This window comes from Parasteatoda tepidariorum, chromosome 2, assembly GCF_982258835.1.
Source record: "Parasteatoda tepidariorum strain Cologne lab strain chromosome 2, Ptep-v5.0, whole genome shotgun sequence".
Taxonomy (NCBI): domain Eukaryota; kingdom Metazoa; phylum Arthropoda; class Arachnida; order Araneae; family Theridiidae; genus Parasteatoda; species Parasteatoda tepidariorum.
The window spans coordinates 44401998-44423200 of NC_141756.1; the positions used below are offsets into that span (position 1 = coordinate 44401998).

Consider the following 21203-nt stretch of genomic DNA (forward strand, 5'->3'; position numbering starts at 1 on the left):
TAATAGTTAATATTTCAATATAACCGAATATTGACGGATATGTTTTAATTATATTGCTTCATAACAGAAAAATATTTTTATAACGGAATATAATCATATAAAAAGAAATTTAAAGTAGAATAGTGCCATATACACGGAGAACTAATTAATAGGTCAAAATATTTTAATTACTCTAAGTAATAATAGTTGAAACTGTTAGATTTGTTTAAAGAACTGATATGAATAAATTAAATTTACTCTAGGCCATTTTTAAGTGTTAAAGCAAGTTACATTTATATGTCCTTTAAGGAAGTCTTTCTTAATTTTTAATTTTCGGAAATAAATTTCATATCTACACCTTTTTTTAAATGAATTTATATAAGTAAAAATAAAGAATTAAATAAAATCAAAATAATTTTCAAAAATTAAATTTATTAACAAATCTATACAAAACAATTATTATCGTTTCACTTTATTACAAAATCGTAATATCCTTAAAAATAACATGGAATAATAAGGGAAAATGAGGAATGGTTGTATCGGTGTGCATGCGGGGTATAAGGTAAAGAACACATCTCACAAGGTAAACCTTCTATGTATAAATTCTTTACAGCTACAAATATCATCAACACTTTTATCACAACGTTTCTCTTATCTATATATTTGAAAGAAAATTAAAACAGTAACATGGTAGGATAGCTTTAGGCTACATTTCAGTAATTGAAGAATATTGTGTATTAACTATACATATTAAGTCATTTTACACAGAATATCTATGTTAAAATTAATAGTAATTGATAGAAGGTAACAATACATCTCACAAGGTAAACCAAACCTTCCATGTATAAATTCATTACAGCTACAGATATCATCAACTCTTTTGCCTCAACTTTGTTCCATATATTAACTAAATATATTATGACAGTAACAGGATTAGCATTAAGTCACATTTTAATAATTAAAGAATATTGTAACAATATTGTAATATATAATGACATGATATCTAAATACAATATGTTATTCTATACAGAATACTTATGTAAAATTAATGCTAAATTATAGTAATTCTAGTTTAAATTAATGTTAAAATTAATTTCATACTTCATCAGAGACTTTTTATTTTCTTAGAAGGGATTTTTTTAAGAAAGAGCTTTCCAAATGACTTGCTCATACAATGTACACGTAAAAAAGTATTTATTAAACTTTTATATTCAAGGAAAATAATTAAAAAATGCTAATTTTGTATTTCAAATTCACACATTATAAAGTTCAGATATAAAAATACAATCGCATCTTTCCATATAACAATCAACCTTACTAAAAACGTTGTAGTTACATTTTAATTTCGTTGGAACAGAACGGCTGAATAATTAGTTATTTTTTTAAAACTTAGTAGAAATACTAGTATGCCATGCCAAGCTTGTTTTATTAAAAATTAAATTGAGGCATTGAAAAAATTTAAAAAAAAATCTCATCTCTTTAGATTGAACTAAAAGCCTTGTTTTTACCTTTATTTCATTATATCTTTATCTATATAACAGCCTGCTCAAATAAAAAATTTAATTTCAGGGATGGTAATAAAATCTGAAATAAATTTTGTGAATATAATTTATCCTTGGTTTAAAAAAGCTTTCTACTTTTGTTTTGCAAATGATGATTCATCCTCGATTTCAGACAATTTTTCTAGCCTTGTTTTGTTAGGACAGATTCAACTTCAATATATATATAAGGGTTGTTTATACAAGCTTAATGGGAACCCCATAGCGCATAAAATAGCATAATTAAATTTAACACTGTTTCAAGCTTGCATGTATTATCTGCTAATCATTTATAAACCTTGAAGGGCTTTGTGATAAAGGTTGTTTTAAAGGCTAAGAAAATTAACCTTACACTGATATCTTGGTTTTTCTTATAAAATATTGCTTAATTTTTTAACAATTAAGACTTCAGAATTTTCAAACTGTTTGCATTCATTTATTTTCTGCAGTTTAAACAAAAGATATATAAAAAATTTATTTCAAAAGCCCCAAATAACTTATTTAATGAAAAGGGAAATTTTTATGACTTAGTGGAATAATTTCGAAAGTTACGTTAATAACATTTCAATAATCTGTAAAGGATTCTTAATAATTTTATGTATGTTTGTTTGTAGCATAAGAATTTTATAATGCTCATGATATTTGACACATATACATTTAAAATAGCTCATAATTTAAAGTTTTGAAATTCTTCATCCGACAATGGGTGCCATTTTATTTCTAAACATTTACTGACTTCAGAAATGAGCTTGTCATATGATATAGATGTCATGCGTAACCAAAAATAGAATTCTTCGGTCCATTCAGGGTTATGTGGCCAATCACATTTCATTATCAGAGCACTTCTTCGAACTATTAATCTTCTTAAGTTTCTAGATTGACTTGCCAACAGCAGTAATGTAGATGAAGATATGTGTTCTCTTATTACTAGTGTATCTAAATATAAACAACAGCGGGACAGAAGTATCTGCAAAATGAATAATTCTAAAATTTTATCTTCGTCAACCGTCAGTATGAAATAATTTTAATAACATAAATAATATTTATGAATGTAATGAATTTTATATAAATGAAAAACAAACAGATTTATATGTCAATAAAGTTTGTTAATGATAATTTTCAATTCATGTTGAAACCTCTTAAAACAAGAAATTTTCTTCAAAATTAATAGTAGAAGTTCGGACTTTTGTTTGTTATAGGTCACAAGATGAAATCTCTTACGCAAAAATTATATCTGCTTTTTAGTTATTAAGATGTAGAATTGTTGGAATTAAACTCATTTAACTACTATGAAACTGTTGGAAACATTTATGGTTATTTTAAGAATTAACTTTTATTTAAAACTAATATGCTAACATGAACTACGTAACTAATGCTAACATGAATGTTACATTCCCCTAAGAGTGGATTGATACTGTCTAAATGTTTCATTTGATTTGTAATAATAATGTAAAATGTAAATGTAATAATAAATGAAAATGTAATAATAAGATAAGTTCACATACATTATGGACTCAGAAATACCTTGGCGCGATTTCGTTTTCTCTGTATGGTAATGCTGTCAACAATGGGAACTCCAGTTTTTAATTGCATCAGGTTAATAATTATTTTTCAGTTTTAATGCTGGATATTTTAAAATATTGTCTTCCAAAATCAAACTTAGAACCAGTGATACACAGTGAAAAAATTTCTAAATAATTTTACTGCAATGCATATAATTTTTTTTTGCAAATAGACATACGTGTATCATAATTTAACTTATTACTATCGTAAGAAATATGATATAATAAAAAAAAATTTCTCAAAGGTATATGAGCCCCTTCTCATACATAATTTTTTTGCATTCTAAATAAATAATATCACAAGTAAATAAAAAAAAATTCAATCATGCTTTCATTGAGTATTACATGTGTATACTTTTTTGCAACATTCACTCTTTATTAATAAAAAAAATATCTAATAAGTTCAGACAAAAAATTCTTGGAAAGATATTCAGTTCTTAAATTACCGATAAATGTAAAAAAAAATGCAGTTGATATATAAATTGAAAAAATATGTTTTAAAGGAATTGTTTTGGCATACATTCAAACTTAAAGAAAGGCTGACGAAAAAGAGAAAAATAAATTACACCTCTAGACCTATATTTAGATTCTTAACTCCTGGAGCTTTTTTTCACGAACAGCAGTGGTCAGTTTGTAGGTATTTTTGGCAGCTAGTTTCGCTGAATTTAGAAAACATTCTGATAGTGGTATAAAAAAACGTAACAATCGACCTTGCTTCTACTTTTTCCATCAAAAGAGCAACTAAAGCGAAAAAAAGAGTATTCTTTTTTCTAAACTATTCTCCATCAAAACAAACATTTCTTTTTTTCTGGTGACTTTTTCGAGTCTGATTCAAAGAAGGTAGAAAAACTTTAGACGGAAATTGTAACTACATAAATAAGAAAAAATACAAGTTCTTTTTTATTTGACTTAAAAGTACGAAGTATTTACTAAGCTGAAAATAATGAAAAAAGTTGTAAAGAAAAAACTTGAATCTCTGTTGCTTATTAATTTATATGGAAAACATATTATACAAATTTATTTGTTACAAAATAAAAAATGAAATTTAACCATGTACAGTGTAAACAATTTTGGATCACATTACGGCAAAAAAGTAGCGGCGCGAAGGGCACAGGTACTTCTAACTGTAAAATCAATTTTTACCAGAATTTTAATATTACGATACAATATTTTACGGTAAAAAAATTTTTAACGGTGAAATTAATTTTACGGATGATCTGCCCAAAGTGCGCTACTTTGTGCCATAATTTAATTTGGAATTTTTTACACTGTATAATGGTTATTAATAGTTTTTTCAATCAATTTATGGTTTCAGGAATTTATAGAGAATTTATTCATCCAACATTTTTTTAGAATACATACCTGATATTCTTTTAATGTTTTCTCGAAAAATACATGATATGGGGAATATACAAAAATCATCAAAATTTTGCTTTTTTGGCTCATTCAAATGAATTTGACAATTGAACATGTAAAATATATAATATTTTTTTATGCTCCATGCCAATGTATCCCAGTAGAGTGGGTGGTAACATATGTTCCGGTGAACTTCTTTCAAGTATAAATTACTATTAAAAAAATAGAAAAATATGATTTTTAAGAATGAGTCCCGGATTCCTTAATTAAACTACAAGGTTTAATGTGCTAAAAAAAATAACTGACCACTCTGAATGATTTTAGTTCTAATCACAGGATCTTCATGTTCGAGGACTTAATCTTAATGACTCAAAAGGTTGACTTCAAATATGCTAATTAATAACTACAGATGATTTTTTAAGTTACGGAATCAGACACACAAACGTACTTTCTCCGAATAAATATATCCTTGCTTCGATGAATTTGGAATTCTGACCTCCAAAGTGTGGCCCCAATCTGGGATATATGGTCGCAATAGTTTGGTCAAGAGTATGCTCCAATGTTTGGATCCCTTGATGTTAATTTTACCCTTTTGCGTATTCCTACATATCCTCGAGAACTTTCTAAGTGAATTGGAAATTTTTTGTACACAATTATAAAATTTGTTTATCATTAGATATTCCATGCAAAAAGTAACTTTTAGTAAATATTTATTATTATTTACTATTTTTAAAATGGTCGAAAAAATGTTGAACTGTAAGGTATGCAAGTTTTTTTCTCATTTTAAAGAATATAACTTTACATAGCAAAATACAAAGTGTGAGCAATTCAGGTGAAAAGTGCCTGAGAAATGGGATTTCAAAAGGCCAGATATTTAAAATTCGGTATTCAACCGATTTTGCTCAAACATTGTATTTTGTTATGTAAAATTATGTTCTTTAAAATGATGCAAAATTTTTATACCTTGCAATTCAAACTTTTTTCTATCATTATTAAAAAATAATTATAAAATTTATAAATATTTACTAAAATTTATTTTTTACACGAAATTAGTTTTGATTAAATAAATTTCATAATTGTGCAAAAAAATGTTTCAGTTCATTAAAAAAGATTTTGAGACCTAACGAAATGCGCGAAAAGTAAAATTAACAGTAAGGGGTCAAAACTTTGGAACGTTCTCTCGACCAAATTATCATTTATCAACCTGTAAAATTTGAGGTCACCTCTCACCCCCCCCCCTGAGCCATTTAGATTGAGTCCTAGAGGGGAGAGATCCATTCATTCCATCAAAAATTATTTAGGATGGCGCATTTTTTTCTAAATTTTGCACACTGTGCAAGCCATGCACCTAAATAACGATATTTCGGCTTGAGCAATCTATTTGGTAAGGTTTCAATAAGTCAAGATAATATTTAATAGAATCAAGGATAGAAAAAACCACTGAAAAAGTCCTTCTTACTGGATTTTAAGAGCAAATCTATGATTTGCAGCTCTTATTTTCTTAATGAGAATGCTATTACTGGATTTATGAGTAACTCTTATTGATTTTAAGAGTATCTGCACTAAGAAAAGAAAAGTATGGTCAAAACTATCAGAATAAAGTAAAATTTACAATGTTTCTGGTTCTATAAGAATACTTAAAATCACGGTAATACCGAAGTACAAAGAACTTTGGTAAAATTAACAGTATCATATTATTTTATAATGTGTTAAAATTTGTAAACTTTAATCATGATACCTTAAATCATGGCGTATTTGGTTAAATTTATTTTTCAGCTCTGAATTTTTACGAAATGTAAGGTAATAGGAACTATAAATTTGAAAACAAGAATATACGATAAACCGTTGTCACACGAATTGTTTAAATACCGTATGTTTTTGTTTTGTTACCAGAATTACGTTTTTTTTTACCGGAAAGTTCTTTACGATACACTGTGGTAATTTAAAAAAAATGGCTTTCTTATTTGCTAAATAAAAAAAAAGGTATAAAGTCAAAAATTTTAAAAATATATCTGTCTAACAACAGTATGAATAAAAGAAACAAAACATATAGCGAGATAAATTAAAAATAAAAGCAAGAGATATTTTGTTTTAACATCAGAGAATTGATGAATTTTGAGAATATAGTTTTTGTTTTTGGAATTTGAGGTTTATACTAAGCAGTTACGGATTTTTCTATATTTCTTTGCAAGATTATTACTAACCCATCACATGTACTTTAATTTTGTTATTTTATGCGTCGTTTTTAAATAAATGTGTTTTTTATCAACAAAAAAGAGGGTTTTTTTTAATATAGCTTGATATGTTACAGAGGGTAGAATGAAATATTAATGCTTCGCTTAAAGAATTCCTATCGGTTTTAATTTAGAATTCTTATAACAATGTAAATATTATAATAAAAGTTTTGAATTCTATAATTACTCTTATAATTTATTGAAAAGGCATATCTTTTTTTAAATATGTATATTGAAAGGTTTTAGATCAACATAAATTTATTAATTGCATATAATTACATACCTTAATTACAACATATAAGATACATATACAGACTTTTAAGCCAAAAGCATATCGTTTAGATTTTGTTCCTGAATAATATTCGTATTATTATAATTCAAAAGTAATTTTATTCATTCAAAAGTATATTTTCCTGTATAAAAAAACAAAAGTTTACTAAATAGAAAAATTCTCAATAATTCTGATATTGAAATAAGCGATACTCATCATATGTATATTTGTTCCAATACATAAATAGTCATAACAAAATTTGAATAAATGTAATGTATATATTAATATTTCAAAATAAAAAATAAAAATTTTCGTTAAAATATGGTTGTTTCCTCGCGTTTAATCAAGCGTCTTGTTATGTTGTTAACTATTTTTTAAATACTTATAATAAATTTCTTTAATAAAATAATCTCCCATTAAATTTATCAAAGCATTGTACTAAATTAATTGAAAAGTAGTTTTAAGCTTTTATGCGATATCACTTTTTAGAAATTTTTCCAAAAATTAAAGCTTTTAAAAATATTAACTGCATGTGGATGTAAGAATGACAAACCTTTAAAATAAACTTACTAGAGATATATCTGCTCTTTCATCAAAGCTATCATGTAGGTTATATTGTGGAAGACCTAAATATGCAAACACTTCCAGCGTGTTGCAATATATATTGGAAGCTGTATATATACATGATATTAATATCTCGCTTTCTGGCGTATCATAAATGATTGATCTCACTGGAGCACCCTCTTGCCATGCAATCTGAAAAAAAAAGTAATTTGTAGTTTCTTCCTCTATTTTATTAAAATTTTATTATCTTAACTAGATAATAAAATGTGTTTAACATATACATTTTCTAACTTTTGTTCCTGTATTTTAAGGAAAAGAAAATCTACAGCGTTAAAAAGAGTTTTCTTAGAATTGTTCAAAAATGTATCAAAATAACTGAGGAAGAAATAATCGCAGAATTTGAAGGATGAAGATATGCATGAGAGTTGTTCTTTGGCTGTCGGCTTGATTTGAACCAATAGACTTCGGGTTTGTAGTAGGATGCTCTAAAAACCATAGCTGCACAGCCCTGCCCCGGGAGAGTTAGGAAGCGTTAGACATCATATATTTATAGGCTCAATCTGAAGATAAATTTTAAAATAATATATTTAAAAATAAATCACAGTAATCCCAAGCATAGTCAGTTTACCATAAGAAAAAGATTGAATATAGGTCAAATAATAGCACGAGCTCATTAATTAAAATAAGGGATACATCAAAGAACTTTTAAGAAATTTATTGTAGGGAAGAGGATCTTATCACCAATGACAGGTCATCAACAATATGACATTCCTGCTTTAAAATAAACTTTCCAAAGATGGATTTTCTTCATTCTATAAATTAATATTTTTCAAATTTTTGCACCAGAGGGCCGCAATAAGTTCAAAAAATCTTACTGGTCGTTCATCTGCTACAAAATATAATCTATCCAAATAATATTTAAGTAAGAGAGATGTAATATAAGGTAGACTGCTTTTTTTCATTTTATTTCTTACGTGTTCGTATTTTGTTAAAATTTGAAATGATGTGAAAGTAGAATAAAATAAAATTAGAATAAAATTGTAATTCGCTATATTTCAGCTTTTCTAAATTAGCAATATAATGTGATATAGTTCAGGTTAGTATTTTCAAAGTATCCTCCAGAGCCGTGGTGGCTCTGGAGATAGAGCGATCGCCTTCAAATGAGGTGAAATGGGTTCGAATCCCACCGATTGCTGTTTGATACGAATTCCGCATCTAGCTCATATCGACCACAGTGCTGACGTGAAATATCCTCAGTGGTAGACGGGTCATGGGTTAGAGTCCCCTTGTTGTCAGCTTAACCGTGGGAGGTTTTCGCTTTTTTTCCCTCACCATGTAATGCAAATTTGGTTTTGTTCAATCAAAAAGTACTCTAGGAAGGTAAATTTCTTCCTATTCTTGATCCAGGAGTTTTCTGGATTGCGTTTAAAATTACAAGGCTACAGTCATTAGCCTGAACATTAGTAGTCATAAATCTAAAAATCTGATCGACCACTCTACGGCGGTCATAAAATAAAAAGTATCCTCCAAATATTGAACTCGAAAGCGTGTTCTTATTTTTCAATTTAAGTTGTTTGACGAAACTAGTCTATAAAATGTTTTAATATTTCCCGCAATAAAACTGCAAAATTATTTAGAACTTGCCAATCTTACATAAACATCAGCCAACAATTTTTTTTTATCAGTTATAATTTGGAATATTTTTTAATCGGCGTTGAACATCCTACCCAATTCTGAGTTTACGACTATCAGTGTTCAACTCTGCAGTATTGTAATTTTGTATCCTATCCAGAAGGAAAAAAGAGCTCCTGGAACAGGCATTAGAACAAAATAGCCATCGTGGTGGTCTTTTTTATTAAACAAACTCTCATTTGCGTTACACGGAGAGGTAAACCACGAACATTTAACGTAGTTAACTCGATGGCAAGGAGATTCTAAACCATGATCCGTCTACCTCTGAGGATCTTGTACGCAAGTACTGTGGTCGGTGCGAGCTGGGAGCAGAATTCGTATCAACCAGTCACCGTTGGGATTTGAAGCAGGGTTACCTCATTAAAAAGCAAACGTTATATCTACTTAGCCATGGCGGCTACATTTGAAATATTTGTCCTTCTACGGTCTTTTCAACTTCCTATTTAATTATTAGCTCATTAATTTATTGGAATGGCATAATTTCAGCCACTTGTGACATACGGTCCACGCTTTGGTCCCTACTGTTAATAGAATAAAAATAGAAATTCAGTTTATACTTATTAATTTTAAAAAGTGGATATTTTTTACACAAAAGTATTACAAAAATAAGATAGTTATATGGATTTAAACAGTCAAAACTTCATAAAACAAAATGAGAAATAAAAACTAAGTCTTCTGAAAAATTAATTTTTTTAAGAGCAAAAACATTGAACTTACACGTTATGAAACATTAAATAAATTGGCAACTAACCAGTATAAAACTTTGTTGTCGATAGGAAAGTACTCTTGATCTGTCTATAAAGAAACTCTTCATCTTGTCCATTTATAAATAGAAAATGAAGATATTACGTGAAAAGAATAAGAAAAAAGTAAAAGAGGATATCATCCATGGCTCATTGCCACGATCATGCCCAAGGAGAAAAGAAAATTAGCCAATAAAAAAGGCCATGGTTTTTGTAGCAATATTTCAACAGCTGGTGGAATCATTAGTTAGGTTACTATTTTTATGTTCATGCTAGGTTATTTGCCACGTGTATTCATGCACAGTAAAATATGTATAGAAGTTAATGGGCATGTGTTAAGCCCATGAATCTTTATAAACATACTTTCACGCTAGAGTAACATTACAGATAATCATAAAAAAGCATAAAATCAACTTTTGTTAATGTGTATTTAAAATTAACTAACCTCAAGCGATGTAAACTATGCGTTAATATAAAATAAATAATATAATGAAACTGAAGCAATAAGTAAAAAACTTCATTCACTTCTAAAATATACAGACTGGAAATAACAGTCGACATGTTTCAAGCTCAAAAAAATATTAAACTCGTTTGTAAGACTTGCCAGACGTGAATGAGAAGAAATAAAAGGTATTTGAAATATAGAATGTAAAGTTGCCAACGAAAACATGAACATAACAAATTATGTGTCAAAATTTGAAATGTACAAAACTCGCACACAAAAAATCAGTTGGATTTAAGGGAAAATAAGGATGTGTTATTGGAATTTTATAAATTATTTCACGTACATTTAAATTTAAACAGTGCAACTATGTGAGTTATTTTTAAAACGCCGCATGAGACATATTTTCAAAATATTTAAATTGTACCAATTTAGGACTATATTCCTTGTAAAACATTTGAAATATAACGATATAGAGGTATGCATCTAACTTTTGAAATGTTTAAATATGTATGATCTATTCTCTTCTTCTATTTTACTTTGTAAAATATTTGAATCGAAACATTATAGGGGTACCTTCATTTTTATAATATTATAGGGTAGTGTAATGTTGTCTTACTTTTAAACTTTTTTAAATTGGGACCTTATAAGTGTGTGTTATTTGTGTTATATTTAATGCCATTTAATTTTTAAATTAGACATAATTCATTTCATGCTATTCAAGAAGATTTATAAGCATTAAAATATCTTGCAAAAGACTTATTAGCAAAGTTAATAAAATTAACGAAAAATGTCCATTAATATCTAAAAGAAATCACGTTTTATCGCATGGGCTCAAGCAATTTACTGCTCACTTTAAGTCCACCACGTTCAAATCATTTTGTTTTCTTTACAAACTAAAATTGGTCCGCTGCCAAATGTAGTTGTAAAAATACGAGTAATAGAATGTTATTGAGGAAGATTCAAAATACTGAATTTTTTTATTGTAAATTTGAAAATGATTCAGACATTTAGCTTGGAGAAATGTCAGAAAAATCTAAGTATGGATTTCAAAACTACTTTGTTCTAATTTCTTTGTTCTGTACTTTTCGCACTGTACATTCGACAGATTGATTTCAAAACATGCAGATCGTCGATGAGTTTTCAAACATGGACGTAACGTGCGTCTACAAAATATTACATGTGTGTTTACGAGAATGGACATGATTCGAAATGCGTGTTTACGAAATTGGACATAGCATTTGATTCTATTTTATACGCTTCTTTAATTAGTATGGTTTTTAAGAGTAAATTAATAAATCCTGATATATTCGTAATGTGGTATTATCCATTTATATGAATCCCTAAATTAGTCTTTTTTTGAAGACTTTTAAAGTCATTAAATGTTTTACAAAACTTAATGGATGTTTTAATTTTTAAAATAGCGGAAGTTAATTTAAGTTGCATGAATTTAAAGTTTTAAAACACATTTTATCGTTTAGAGCTTTGGTTGCAAAGCATAGCCTCACAAGTTGCATCTTTCTACACCGACCCAAAGTCTAGGGCATGGCCCTTTAATAATTATTAAGCATTCCGTTAACGATTTTGAATAAACGATTGATGTATGCTAGTGTTTAAATATACAAGGATAAGTTTACACACAATTCCACGCTTGGGTGTTATTTTCGGGTTAAAAACAAAAAAGGCGTATTTTTTGTTCTGTCCAATTTCGTTAATTAGCATTTCGATCTGCGTCCATTTTCTTCAACAGTATTTTGAGATATGTTCATTTTTCGTTTCCAGATTTAAAATCACGGCAACGAGATATTTTGTGAACGTATTTCAAATGCGTGCTTCCTTCTAAGAAATAAACATTGAACATTTGAAGATTATGCTATGTATTATACTTAGGTTCGAATTTTATTCTTACCGGTGTTTTTGTTCCACTTTCTAGAACATGATGAACCCTTAGGAATGGAGATAACTTTATAAATTCCTTCCACACTTTGTATGATACGGAGATACAACCAATGGTTAATTTTGTTTGAAGTAAATATAGTTCTTTCAATTTCGTACTCGCCAACAAGAGAAGGACATCATCTCCAAGATGCTGTGGAGAAATAGTCAGTTTCTGAAGATTGATGAAAACAGCTGGGTGAAGCATAGCGTATGGTTCTTTAGAACAATTAACCAATTTCAAAGTTCGTAAAGTTTCACAAGAATTATATGCCACATCATCCAAAAGATATTGGGCCTCTTCCTAAAGGTAAATGTCAGAATTGTTAAAAAATTTATATAGTTCTAAATAAAATATTTAAAAAACTGATAGATTCTTAAAACTTTTTTTTTTCGAATTCGACATACTGTTATGTCTTTGCTTGCTAATTTCTTTTTATAGAGAAATTTTTTTTCTAACTTTTTATATTTTTCTTGCTCGTGTCTTGAAAGAATTCTACTTTTTATTGGAATTAATTTTGAGGCATTTTTTCTAAAATTAAAATAACAATTAATTTGTGAAAAAAGATATCGTTAACCTAAATTAACGGCTAAAATCTAAACAGCACTATATTAAAATGTATAACCGGACTTACTGATAAAAAATGCTATTAACTGCAAAACAATGCTATCATGTTGTTTAAAATTTTTCCTAGTCAATTTAAAATAACTAAATTTTAAAATAATAAATCATTTTAGAAAAAGAAAGCATAAAGTGAGCAAATATATGTAGCTGAACTTTCTACAAATTAGAAAAATTAAAATTAATGTCCAAAAAAGTTGAGTGATGTAATTCATTGTTGATAATGTAATTCATTGCTCCCATATTTATATATACATTTGGCACCTATTAAAGTTGCAGCATTTATCATAATACCAGTAGTGCATATTGCCAAAATTGATTTAACATAATTGGCGTCAATAATAATATGGCAATGTTTAACATTTCTCCTAAGAAAATTAGTCTTTATTCATTTTGCCTTATAGTACCTACAGTAAATAGTTTTTTTTAATTTCATTTAGTACTTATTATCAGAATTAACTAAGCATCATTGGCATCAATGTCGATTTTTTTGTTCTACCTAAACGATTTTATACCATTTCTCAAATATTTTTTCTTTTTAGTATACAACCTTTTTTTATTTCAATTTGTTTATATTGCCGAAATTGATTAAGCACCATTGGTATTAATAATAGTATGCTGATTAACTATAAACAAAATTAAAACGTGGTTTCAAATTACTAATTTGTTGACGTAATCCACCAATACAATCATGCTGATGCTGATTATATCTGCTGATATCTGTCATGAAAAATAATTATACATTAAAGAACTTGCAAAAATTTTTTTTCATTGAGAGCTATAAGATAGTAACCATAACTGATGTAATCTTTTAAATATTTAAATTAAAGAAAAATCCTCAACAGCTATCTCATATTTATATATCGAGAGTTCTAAGCCAATGAAAAACTCTAATTTTATAACGGCTTAATCGAGAGAATTAACTGAAAATTGACGAATTTTAAGATCAGAGGCTAAATTTGACCCTTTTGCAGCTGCTGTCCCAATTTCAGGATGATGGAACGGATAGTTGTTTTGTAATAACAAAACACACAGACAGACAAACTTTGAATTTTATTATTATAGATAAAACGATTTTCTGTCCTATTCCTATTTTATAGTTCTTAATTAAATAAGAAAAATCTGCTCACATAAATTTTCTACCGATTTGCTACCGATTTGCATTCTTTTAAAATCCAAACTTGAAATGCTATTTTAATTAACGGAATTTGGAAATAGCTGGAAGTAATAATTTATTGTCAAATATTAAAGATAGAAATATTTTGAGTTCTTGAAAGAGGCTGTAATTAATATGAAATATAGTTATAACTAACGGTAGATTTATTAAACCGTAAAAAATTGTAAATGCATCAATGCAAATAATTTAAGCACAATTCTAAAGCACAGTATATTAAAATTTGCAAACCTTATTAATTTCTATTGAGTTTAAGCAATTTTAAAATTAAACTTTTGTAGTTATAAATTGAAATACTTTCTTAAAAATATTCATTATATATTGAACTTATTTGTGTAACAATTTAATAAGAAGTAATTACAGCTTCAATATTTTGTATTTCAAAAATTCATTTATGATATTAAACTATTTTTTGCACTAATTACTTATAGTGGTTTTAAACTACTCACAAATAAACTATGTAACGAATTGTTTGCTTTATTTAGTGATGAAAATTTTAAACCATTACGTATTTTTCTTTCGTGTATTGTAAACTAATGTATGGAAACCTTTATAATACCACAAATTTAATTTTAAAACATTAAGCTTATGAAACACCGGCCTTAAGCGAAATTAAATAAAATAAAATAAAATAAAGTAAATATTAATTCTAAAAGAATCGAAATGACTAAAGTTTGAAGAAATTGCGTTAAATTAGTTAACAGGAAGTAATTTCTTTAGAATAGTTATAAAGTTATTACAAATATAACTATTTTATGCCTTATTACTATTTTATGGATCTTAATTAAATCTGAAAAATCTGCATACAATCATTTTGTAATATTTTAAAATCCAAACTTGAAATGGCTGATTAAATTAACGGTATTTGGAAATAATTGAAAGTAAAGATATAAATTCAAAAGTTAAAGCTTGATATATCTTGTAGGATTTAAAAGAAGCTGCTATTGATACGAAATTTTAATTAATATAAAATAATTTATTTTAAGAAAATATATTTACATTTATGTAACATTAAAATACATTTCAGCACAATTTTGAAGCACAGTATATTAAAAATTCCCAAACCTTGTTCTTTTTATTGAGTCGGAGTAATTCAGAACTTTATAACATTTATAGATATAAAATTAGAAACTTTAATACATTCATTTGACATTAGAAATATTTTACCGGCCGTGATAGCCTTGTTGACAGGACACTAGACTCACGTTCGTAAGAACGGAGGTTCGAATTTAACCGGCCGAAGATTCCGCGTGTAGTAAATGGTAACAGGTGTACGTTAAATCTGTCATGTCACAAAGTCTTTTATGCCCCCATAACAAATTGTACCTTTAGGGATACTCCTGGAGAGAAATAGTTCTCTGGTTCAGGTAAAAATTACTATGTGAGGATGGATGAATGTATGATTAGATCCACCCTATACAAGGGTGTGACGTATGGGTGTGGCAGAAGGCAAATTCTCAGCCATTAATGGGGCCACTGGAAAACAAAAACAATTGTACCCCTTGCCTTAATGGTCTACGACAACAACGATAGAAATATTTCCGTAACGGGATAATAAATAATAATACTAGCTTCCATATTTTGTATTTAAAAAATTAAAAATACAAAAATAGAATGCGATTTAAAAATATAAATTAATAATAGATACAATTTAAAAATAGAATTCAATTAATTTACAATGAAACTGCTTAAAGAGTTAACTGCTTTATTTAGAGATATGAATTTTAAATATTTTAAATATCTTACTTTTCTTCCATGTTTTGTAATGCTATGAAAACCTTTATAATATCATAAATTACCAATACCATAAAAGTCTATTTTTGCGATATAAATATTACAAATATATTGATTTTTTGATTAATAAATCGGTTCATTAAATACTATGCTTAAATATATTATTTATCATAGACTCTTCAAATATGAATTTGCTTCTAAATTTTAAATTAGACCATAGCACGCTAGTCTATAATGCAATAATCTATACTAGGAGGCTTCGCCCCCTGCTTGCTCCCTCTCGCCAACCCCCAGAACTGCTTTCGCAGTTTATTTCGGATTTCTTCGCAATCCGATGCTCGCTTTGCTCGCTCATTGGATACGTTCTTAACGGCTAGCTTTTGTATACTTTTTTGAACACTGAAGTTCTGAAAACTTTTCACTGTAGAAAATTCTAAACCTGTGCATTTCAATATTAATTTGAAATTGCAAACAGTTCACATATTTTTCTTAATCACACTATTCTAAATTTCAATTGTTGCGAAAAGTAACTGTTGAAAGTTTTGTTTTTAAGTCTTTCCCACCAGAGGGCTAAAACCATGTGTTGTAAAACAATATGAAATAGTACTGATAGCCGGATGTAAAGCATCGGCTTCGATGAAGATTATTTTGTGAGAATTTTTTTGATAATTCGGTGAGAATTCACCCGATTAGACATATGATGCTCTCTGCGTGTTGTTGCGCGCCGAAGCCTATCAATTAAACCGTATTAGCGTTTTATATAAAATAGATTAGCCATCTGATGCTCGCTACGTGCTCTTGCGCGCCGAAGCCCATCAATTAAAAATGAAAACTGTTGCCAACGCGAGAAAAGAAATATCATCGGTTTTATTGATACATACGTATTAGCGTTTTATATAATACTAGGAGGCTTCGCCCCCTGCTCGCTGGCGCTCGCCAACCCCCGAAAATGCTTTCGCAGTTCATTTCGGATTGCTTCGCAATCCGATGCTCGCTTTTCTCGCTCATTGGATACGTTCTTAGCGTCTAGCTTTTGTATATACTTTTTTGAGCACTGAAGTTCCGAAAATTTTTTACTGTAGAAAATTCTAAACCTGTGCATTTCAATATTAATTTGAAATTGCAAACAGTTCACATATTTTTCTTAATCACACTATTCTAAATTTCAATTGCTGCGAAAAGTAACTGTTGTAAGTTTTGTTTTAAAGTCTTTAATAATTTTGTGAGATAATTTTATGAGAATTTTTTTGATGATTCTGTGAGAATTCACCCGATTAGACATATGATGCTCACTATGTGCTCTTGCGCGCCAAGCCTATCAATTAAAACGTATTAGCGTTTTATATAATATAGATTAGCCATATGATGCTCACTACGTGCTCTTACGATGCCGAATCCTATCAATTAAAAATGAAAGCTGTTGCCAACGCGAGAAAAGAAATATCATCGGTTTTATTGATACATGCGTATTAGCGTTTTATATAATATAGATAGATTCTCTTGTGTTATTCACTTATAACTACTATAAATTACAATCTTTTTTTTTAAGTTTCTGAAAAAAATATGGAAATTTCTAATATTTTGAATACGTAATTTACATTAAGTAATAAAACATAATATCTGAGCTAATTAAAAAATTTGTTTTTTGCATTTAAAGAATAAAGTAAATTTATGTTAACAGTCCGATCCCTTTGACAATTACCAAAGAAATTTTGATTGAATATAGACAATGAAAATACACGACACAACAAGCAAATATTTGTCTTAATAATGAGTCACTGGTTTTTTTTGAGAAATTTATGGGTCATTGAAATCGTAAAAATAAAACTGTTGGTCATTTTCTTTCTAAATTTACACTAATTCCTAAGAGAAGTAAAAGTTTTTACATGACAAATATCTGTCTAATATTTGCCAAAAAAAGTTTCTTTCGTTTATTATATCTTAAATTTTTTTCAATATTTTTTCAAAGTACCACGCAAAAGTGAATTCTGGATAAAAAAAAAATTAAGAACTGGTCGTATCTACAGCTACAGGGAAAAACTTATGACCTGAGATAATTTATAAAATATTTTCACACTGTTATATGTGTTTAACCGTAAATACAAATGTATTTCATGCAGTCTTATAATACTTCGTAGAATAGAATTCCGTATATTCTTTCTATCTATCTTCAATTCTTCTGTATCTTCAATTTATTGGAATAGACGTTTATTGACAAAAAAAGCATGCTGTCAAAATTTATTAAAACTTCACAAATAGTTTTCCGAAATATCATTAAGAAAAAAAAACTTTCTTATTTTCTCCCCATTGCCATTGATGTAAGGAGAAATTATTGTTTTTTACAACAGTTTTGCTAATAGATAAACGGACGCTTGAGACAGTCACGCTGAATTAAAACATATGAACACGAAGAAAAAATTTTTTTTTTAAAAATTGACGTGAAACATTGTTATTTTATTTAATGATATTTCTGAAATGTAAATGTAGTCGTTTTCACTAAAAATATTTTGGAAAACATTGCTCCAATTTAGATTTGAATAATTTGTGATTTACTTTGTTTCATTAATTATAACAATATTGTGACACTGACATACAATTATCCGTAGTATTGGTAGTATATGTATGTGGTAAAAATTATACATTAAATTTTATCACAATTAAATGGCACAAGTGTAAGTAAAATATAATTTACCTCATTTTAAAATGACCAGATTAAACAATTGGCTACCGCTGCATCAACTGACAATGAAAAAAAAACAGAGTAAGTTTTAAAGTTTACTAATACCACGTAAAGCAAAATCTATTAATTTCAACCGAAAAGAATATATAGATTTTATTTTAAAGCACGTTCCAGGAATTGGCGGTGAGTGTTACGTAACCCCAGCCTTTTTGACTCTTCAACTGAGAATTGAAGAACTTCTTACTTTTTTTTAATGTTAATCTTATACGGCATTTTGCTTAAGGCATAAGTTAAAAAATATTTAGAAGAAATAGCATTAAAAAAAACTTTTTATTTACATTTCATTGTGATTTACATAAATGTAATTTTTTTCTGTCAAATCTTTGTTTTAAGTGCTATACAGTTAAAACTTCTATGTAGGTTTATCTTGGATTTACTATTTAATACACCTCAAGCAAGTGTTTTTAGTAGCATATTTTATCAAATAATATATAACTACTTTCTATGAAGTGGTTTATAAACTAAAACATGTAATAATAAGTTGGCTTTCTGCGTAAGATATTTGAGACTCATATGCTTCTCTCTTCAGATTTGGCATGTTTCTGAACTACAGGAAAATATTTTTTTGAAGAGTCACGCTTTCTTTATAAATAAAGGAAAGAAATGGTCAAGAGTATCTAATGGATTTGCAAAAAGTCTACTTGCTTTGCATTCCTGAAGTTTAAATATCGATATAGTGACGATGGATCCTATTGCATTAAATTTCGATGTCAAGGATTGGAAAGAGTGAGTGATCAATTAAATGAATAGTGGGTGAATTTACAACCCGCTGAAGATCATTTTATAGAAACGTTCAGCAGAAAAGTCATTATAAAATACCTATGATATTTCTTTTTTTTAAGAGAAAGGTATGAAAGGAAAAGAGAGGTATTGAAAGTAAAAAGATTTTGTAAATGTGATTCTCATTCAAAATCTTCATTCAAGATTAATTTTTAAGGATTATGTTCGTATAGGAAATTAGAGAAAAAAGTAAAGAGTAAAAAGCAAAAAGCTTGTCTAATTATACCTCTTTTCATCCAAGTATTTAAAATCTATTTCGACATTTTCCATTCTCATGAAAAATAGTATAAGATAATAATAGTATGTATTTAGTAATAGATTGATGCAATTTACATCATACAACAAAGCGGTCGCAGAAAAAATAAATAGTACAAGTTCAAATAACGAGAGCTTTGACTTCCAAAGAGTAATAATCATGTTTCTAGTGAATCACCTCATTGGATTTCGAACACAACATTAACACTAGAAAGACATTGCTATATACCTAGAAAGATCGAAGGGACCAGTTTAGCTCCCTCGGGAGTGAATCAATATGGCAGTTAAAACTTTAAAATATAATCATAATTAAATTAATAAAAATACATAATGGACTTTATCATTGAGATTTTATGGTATTTTATTTCATTTGATTGACAAAACTAATTGATTAAACGGAAACCTGTCTTACCTAATAAACGTATAGAATAGTTTTTTTAAGATAATTGAGTTTCCTTTTATCTATGAATAATAATTGTAGAAACGCTAAAATACTCTTGTTTTCTATTCGTGAAACAACGGTATGTTATACATATTACACAAAAGTACAGTATACCCAAAACAAAATATATATCATATGTTTAAAATTTAATGGTTTGATATGTAAATAATTGTTGTGAGTTAGCTGCGAAAGCCCATACTAAGCATAATTGGTTAATTACTCAATCGTTTTTGTAACTATGAAAAATTTTTAAGAAGTTTTGAGATTTGAAACCAAAATGTAAATAATTTAATATCAATTTTGAGATTACAAGTTTTAAATTTGTATTAATGAGCTAATAAGGAATTCCCTTTAATTAATGAATTTTTTGCACAAAAAATATATTTATTATTATTTTTTTATAATAAAGAAGTTTCTTACAGTTTCCAAATATAAGTCTCGAAGAGCAAGGTGCTTGAGACCTCTCAAATCCATCATTAAGTGTTTTAATGCTTCAAGTAGTTTTCCACCTGTTCCAAATATTTTGTCTCTTCCTTGAGAATTTTCGGCAGCATACTCACAACCAAATGTGAAATCTAAAGTATTTATAAAGTCTAAAGGCTCGAATTTCTCCGAGAAATAAGACAGAATGCTCATAAATTCGTACAGATTGAAAAAGTTCTCCATCGGTCTTATGATCAGCTTGCGTACACCACGAATCACTCTATTCAGACATAACTGAGTTCGGTAATGGTCAAGAACAAATTGGTACCCCAAATAATAGTTGAACTTCCGTCTCGTTAGGGTTTTATCTTCTAGTATAAATACTTCCCAAACTTTTTTGGAATGAAATAAACGATACCAGTTCCAACACACCTGCAACAGAAGTATAACTTTAATTGAGTAGTTGTAATTTTAAAAATCTGTAACTTAAGAAATTATATAGAAATGAAAATTCAAGAAATTCACATTTATTTTTAAAAAAAGGAGGGCTTTTTTTATTGTATTGAAGGTCTACGATGCCATCTGAAAGATTTCATTCTTTACATTGTAAAGAATTCTGAATCAAATTCGGATAAAAAGGGCCGTAACTCACTGCTTATTGTAAAATACATTTTTACCGGAACAGGCTACGGAAGAAATAAACCGATATACCATAAT

The 21203-nt window shown here is 28.0% G+C and overlaps 1 protein-coding gene across 1 annotated transcript in view; it reads right to left on the reverse strand.

The window, feature by feature from the left end:
• Positions 1-393: 393 nt before the first annotated feature.
• Positions 394-21203, reverse strand: part of LOC107451504 (uncharacterized) — a 31872-nt gene continuing 11062 nt past the window's right edge. Inside the window, exons 3-6 of the mRNA XM_016067625.5 lie at positions 20484-20918; positions 12291-12620; positions 7511-7696; positions 394-2484 (exon numbers count right to left, since the gene is read on the reverse strand). Of these exons, the coding sequence (XP_015923111.2) occupies positions 2185-2484; positions 7511-7696; positions 12291-12620; positions 20484-20918 (1251 nt within the window). The 3' untranslated portion in view covers positions 394-2184. The remainder of the gene's footprint in view (positions 2485-7510; positions 7697-12290; positions 12621-20483; positions 20919-21203) is intronic.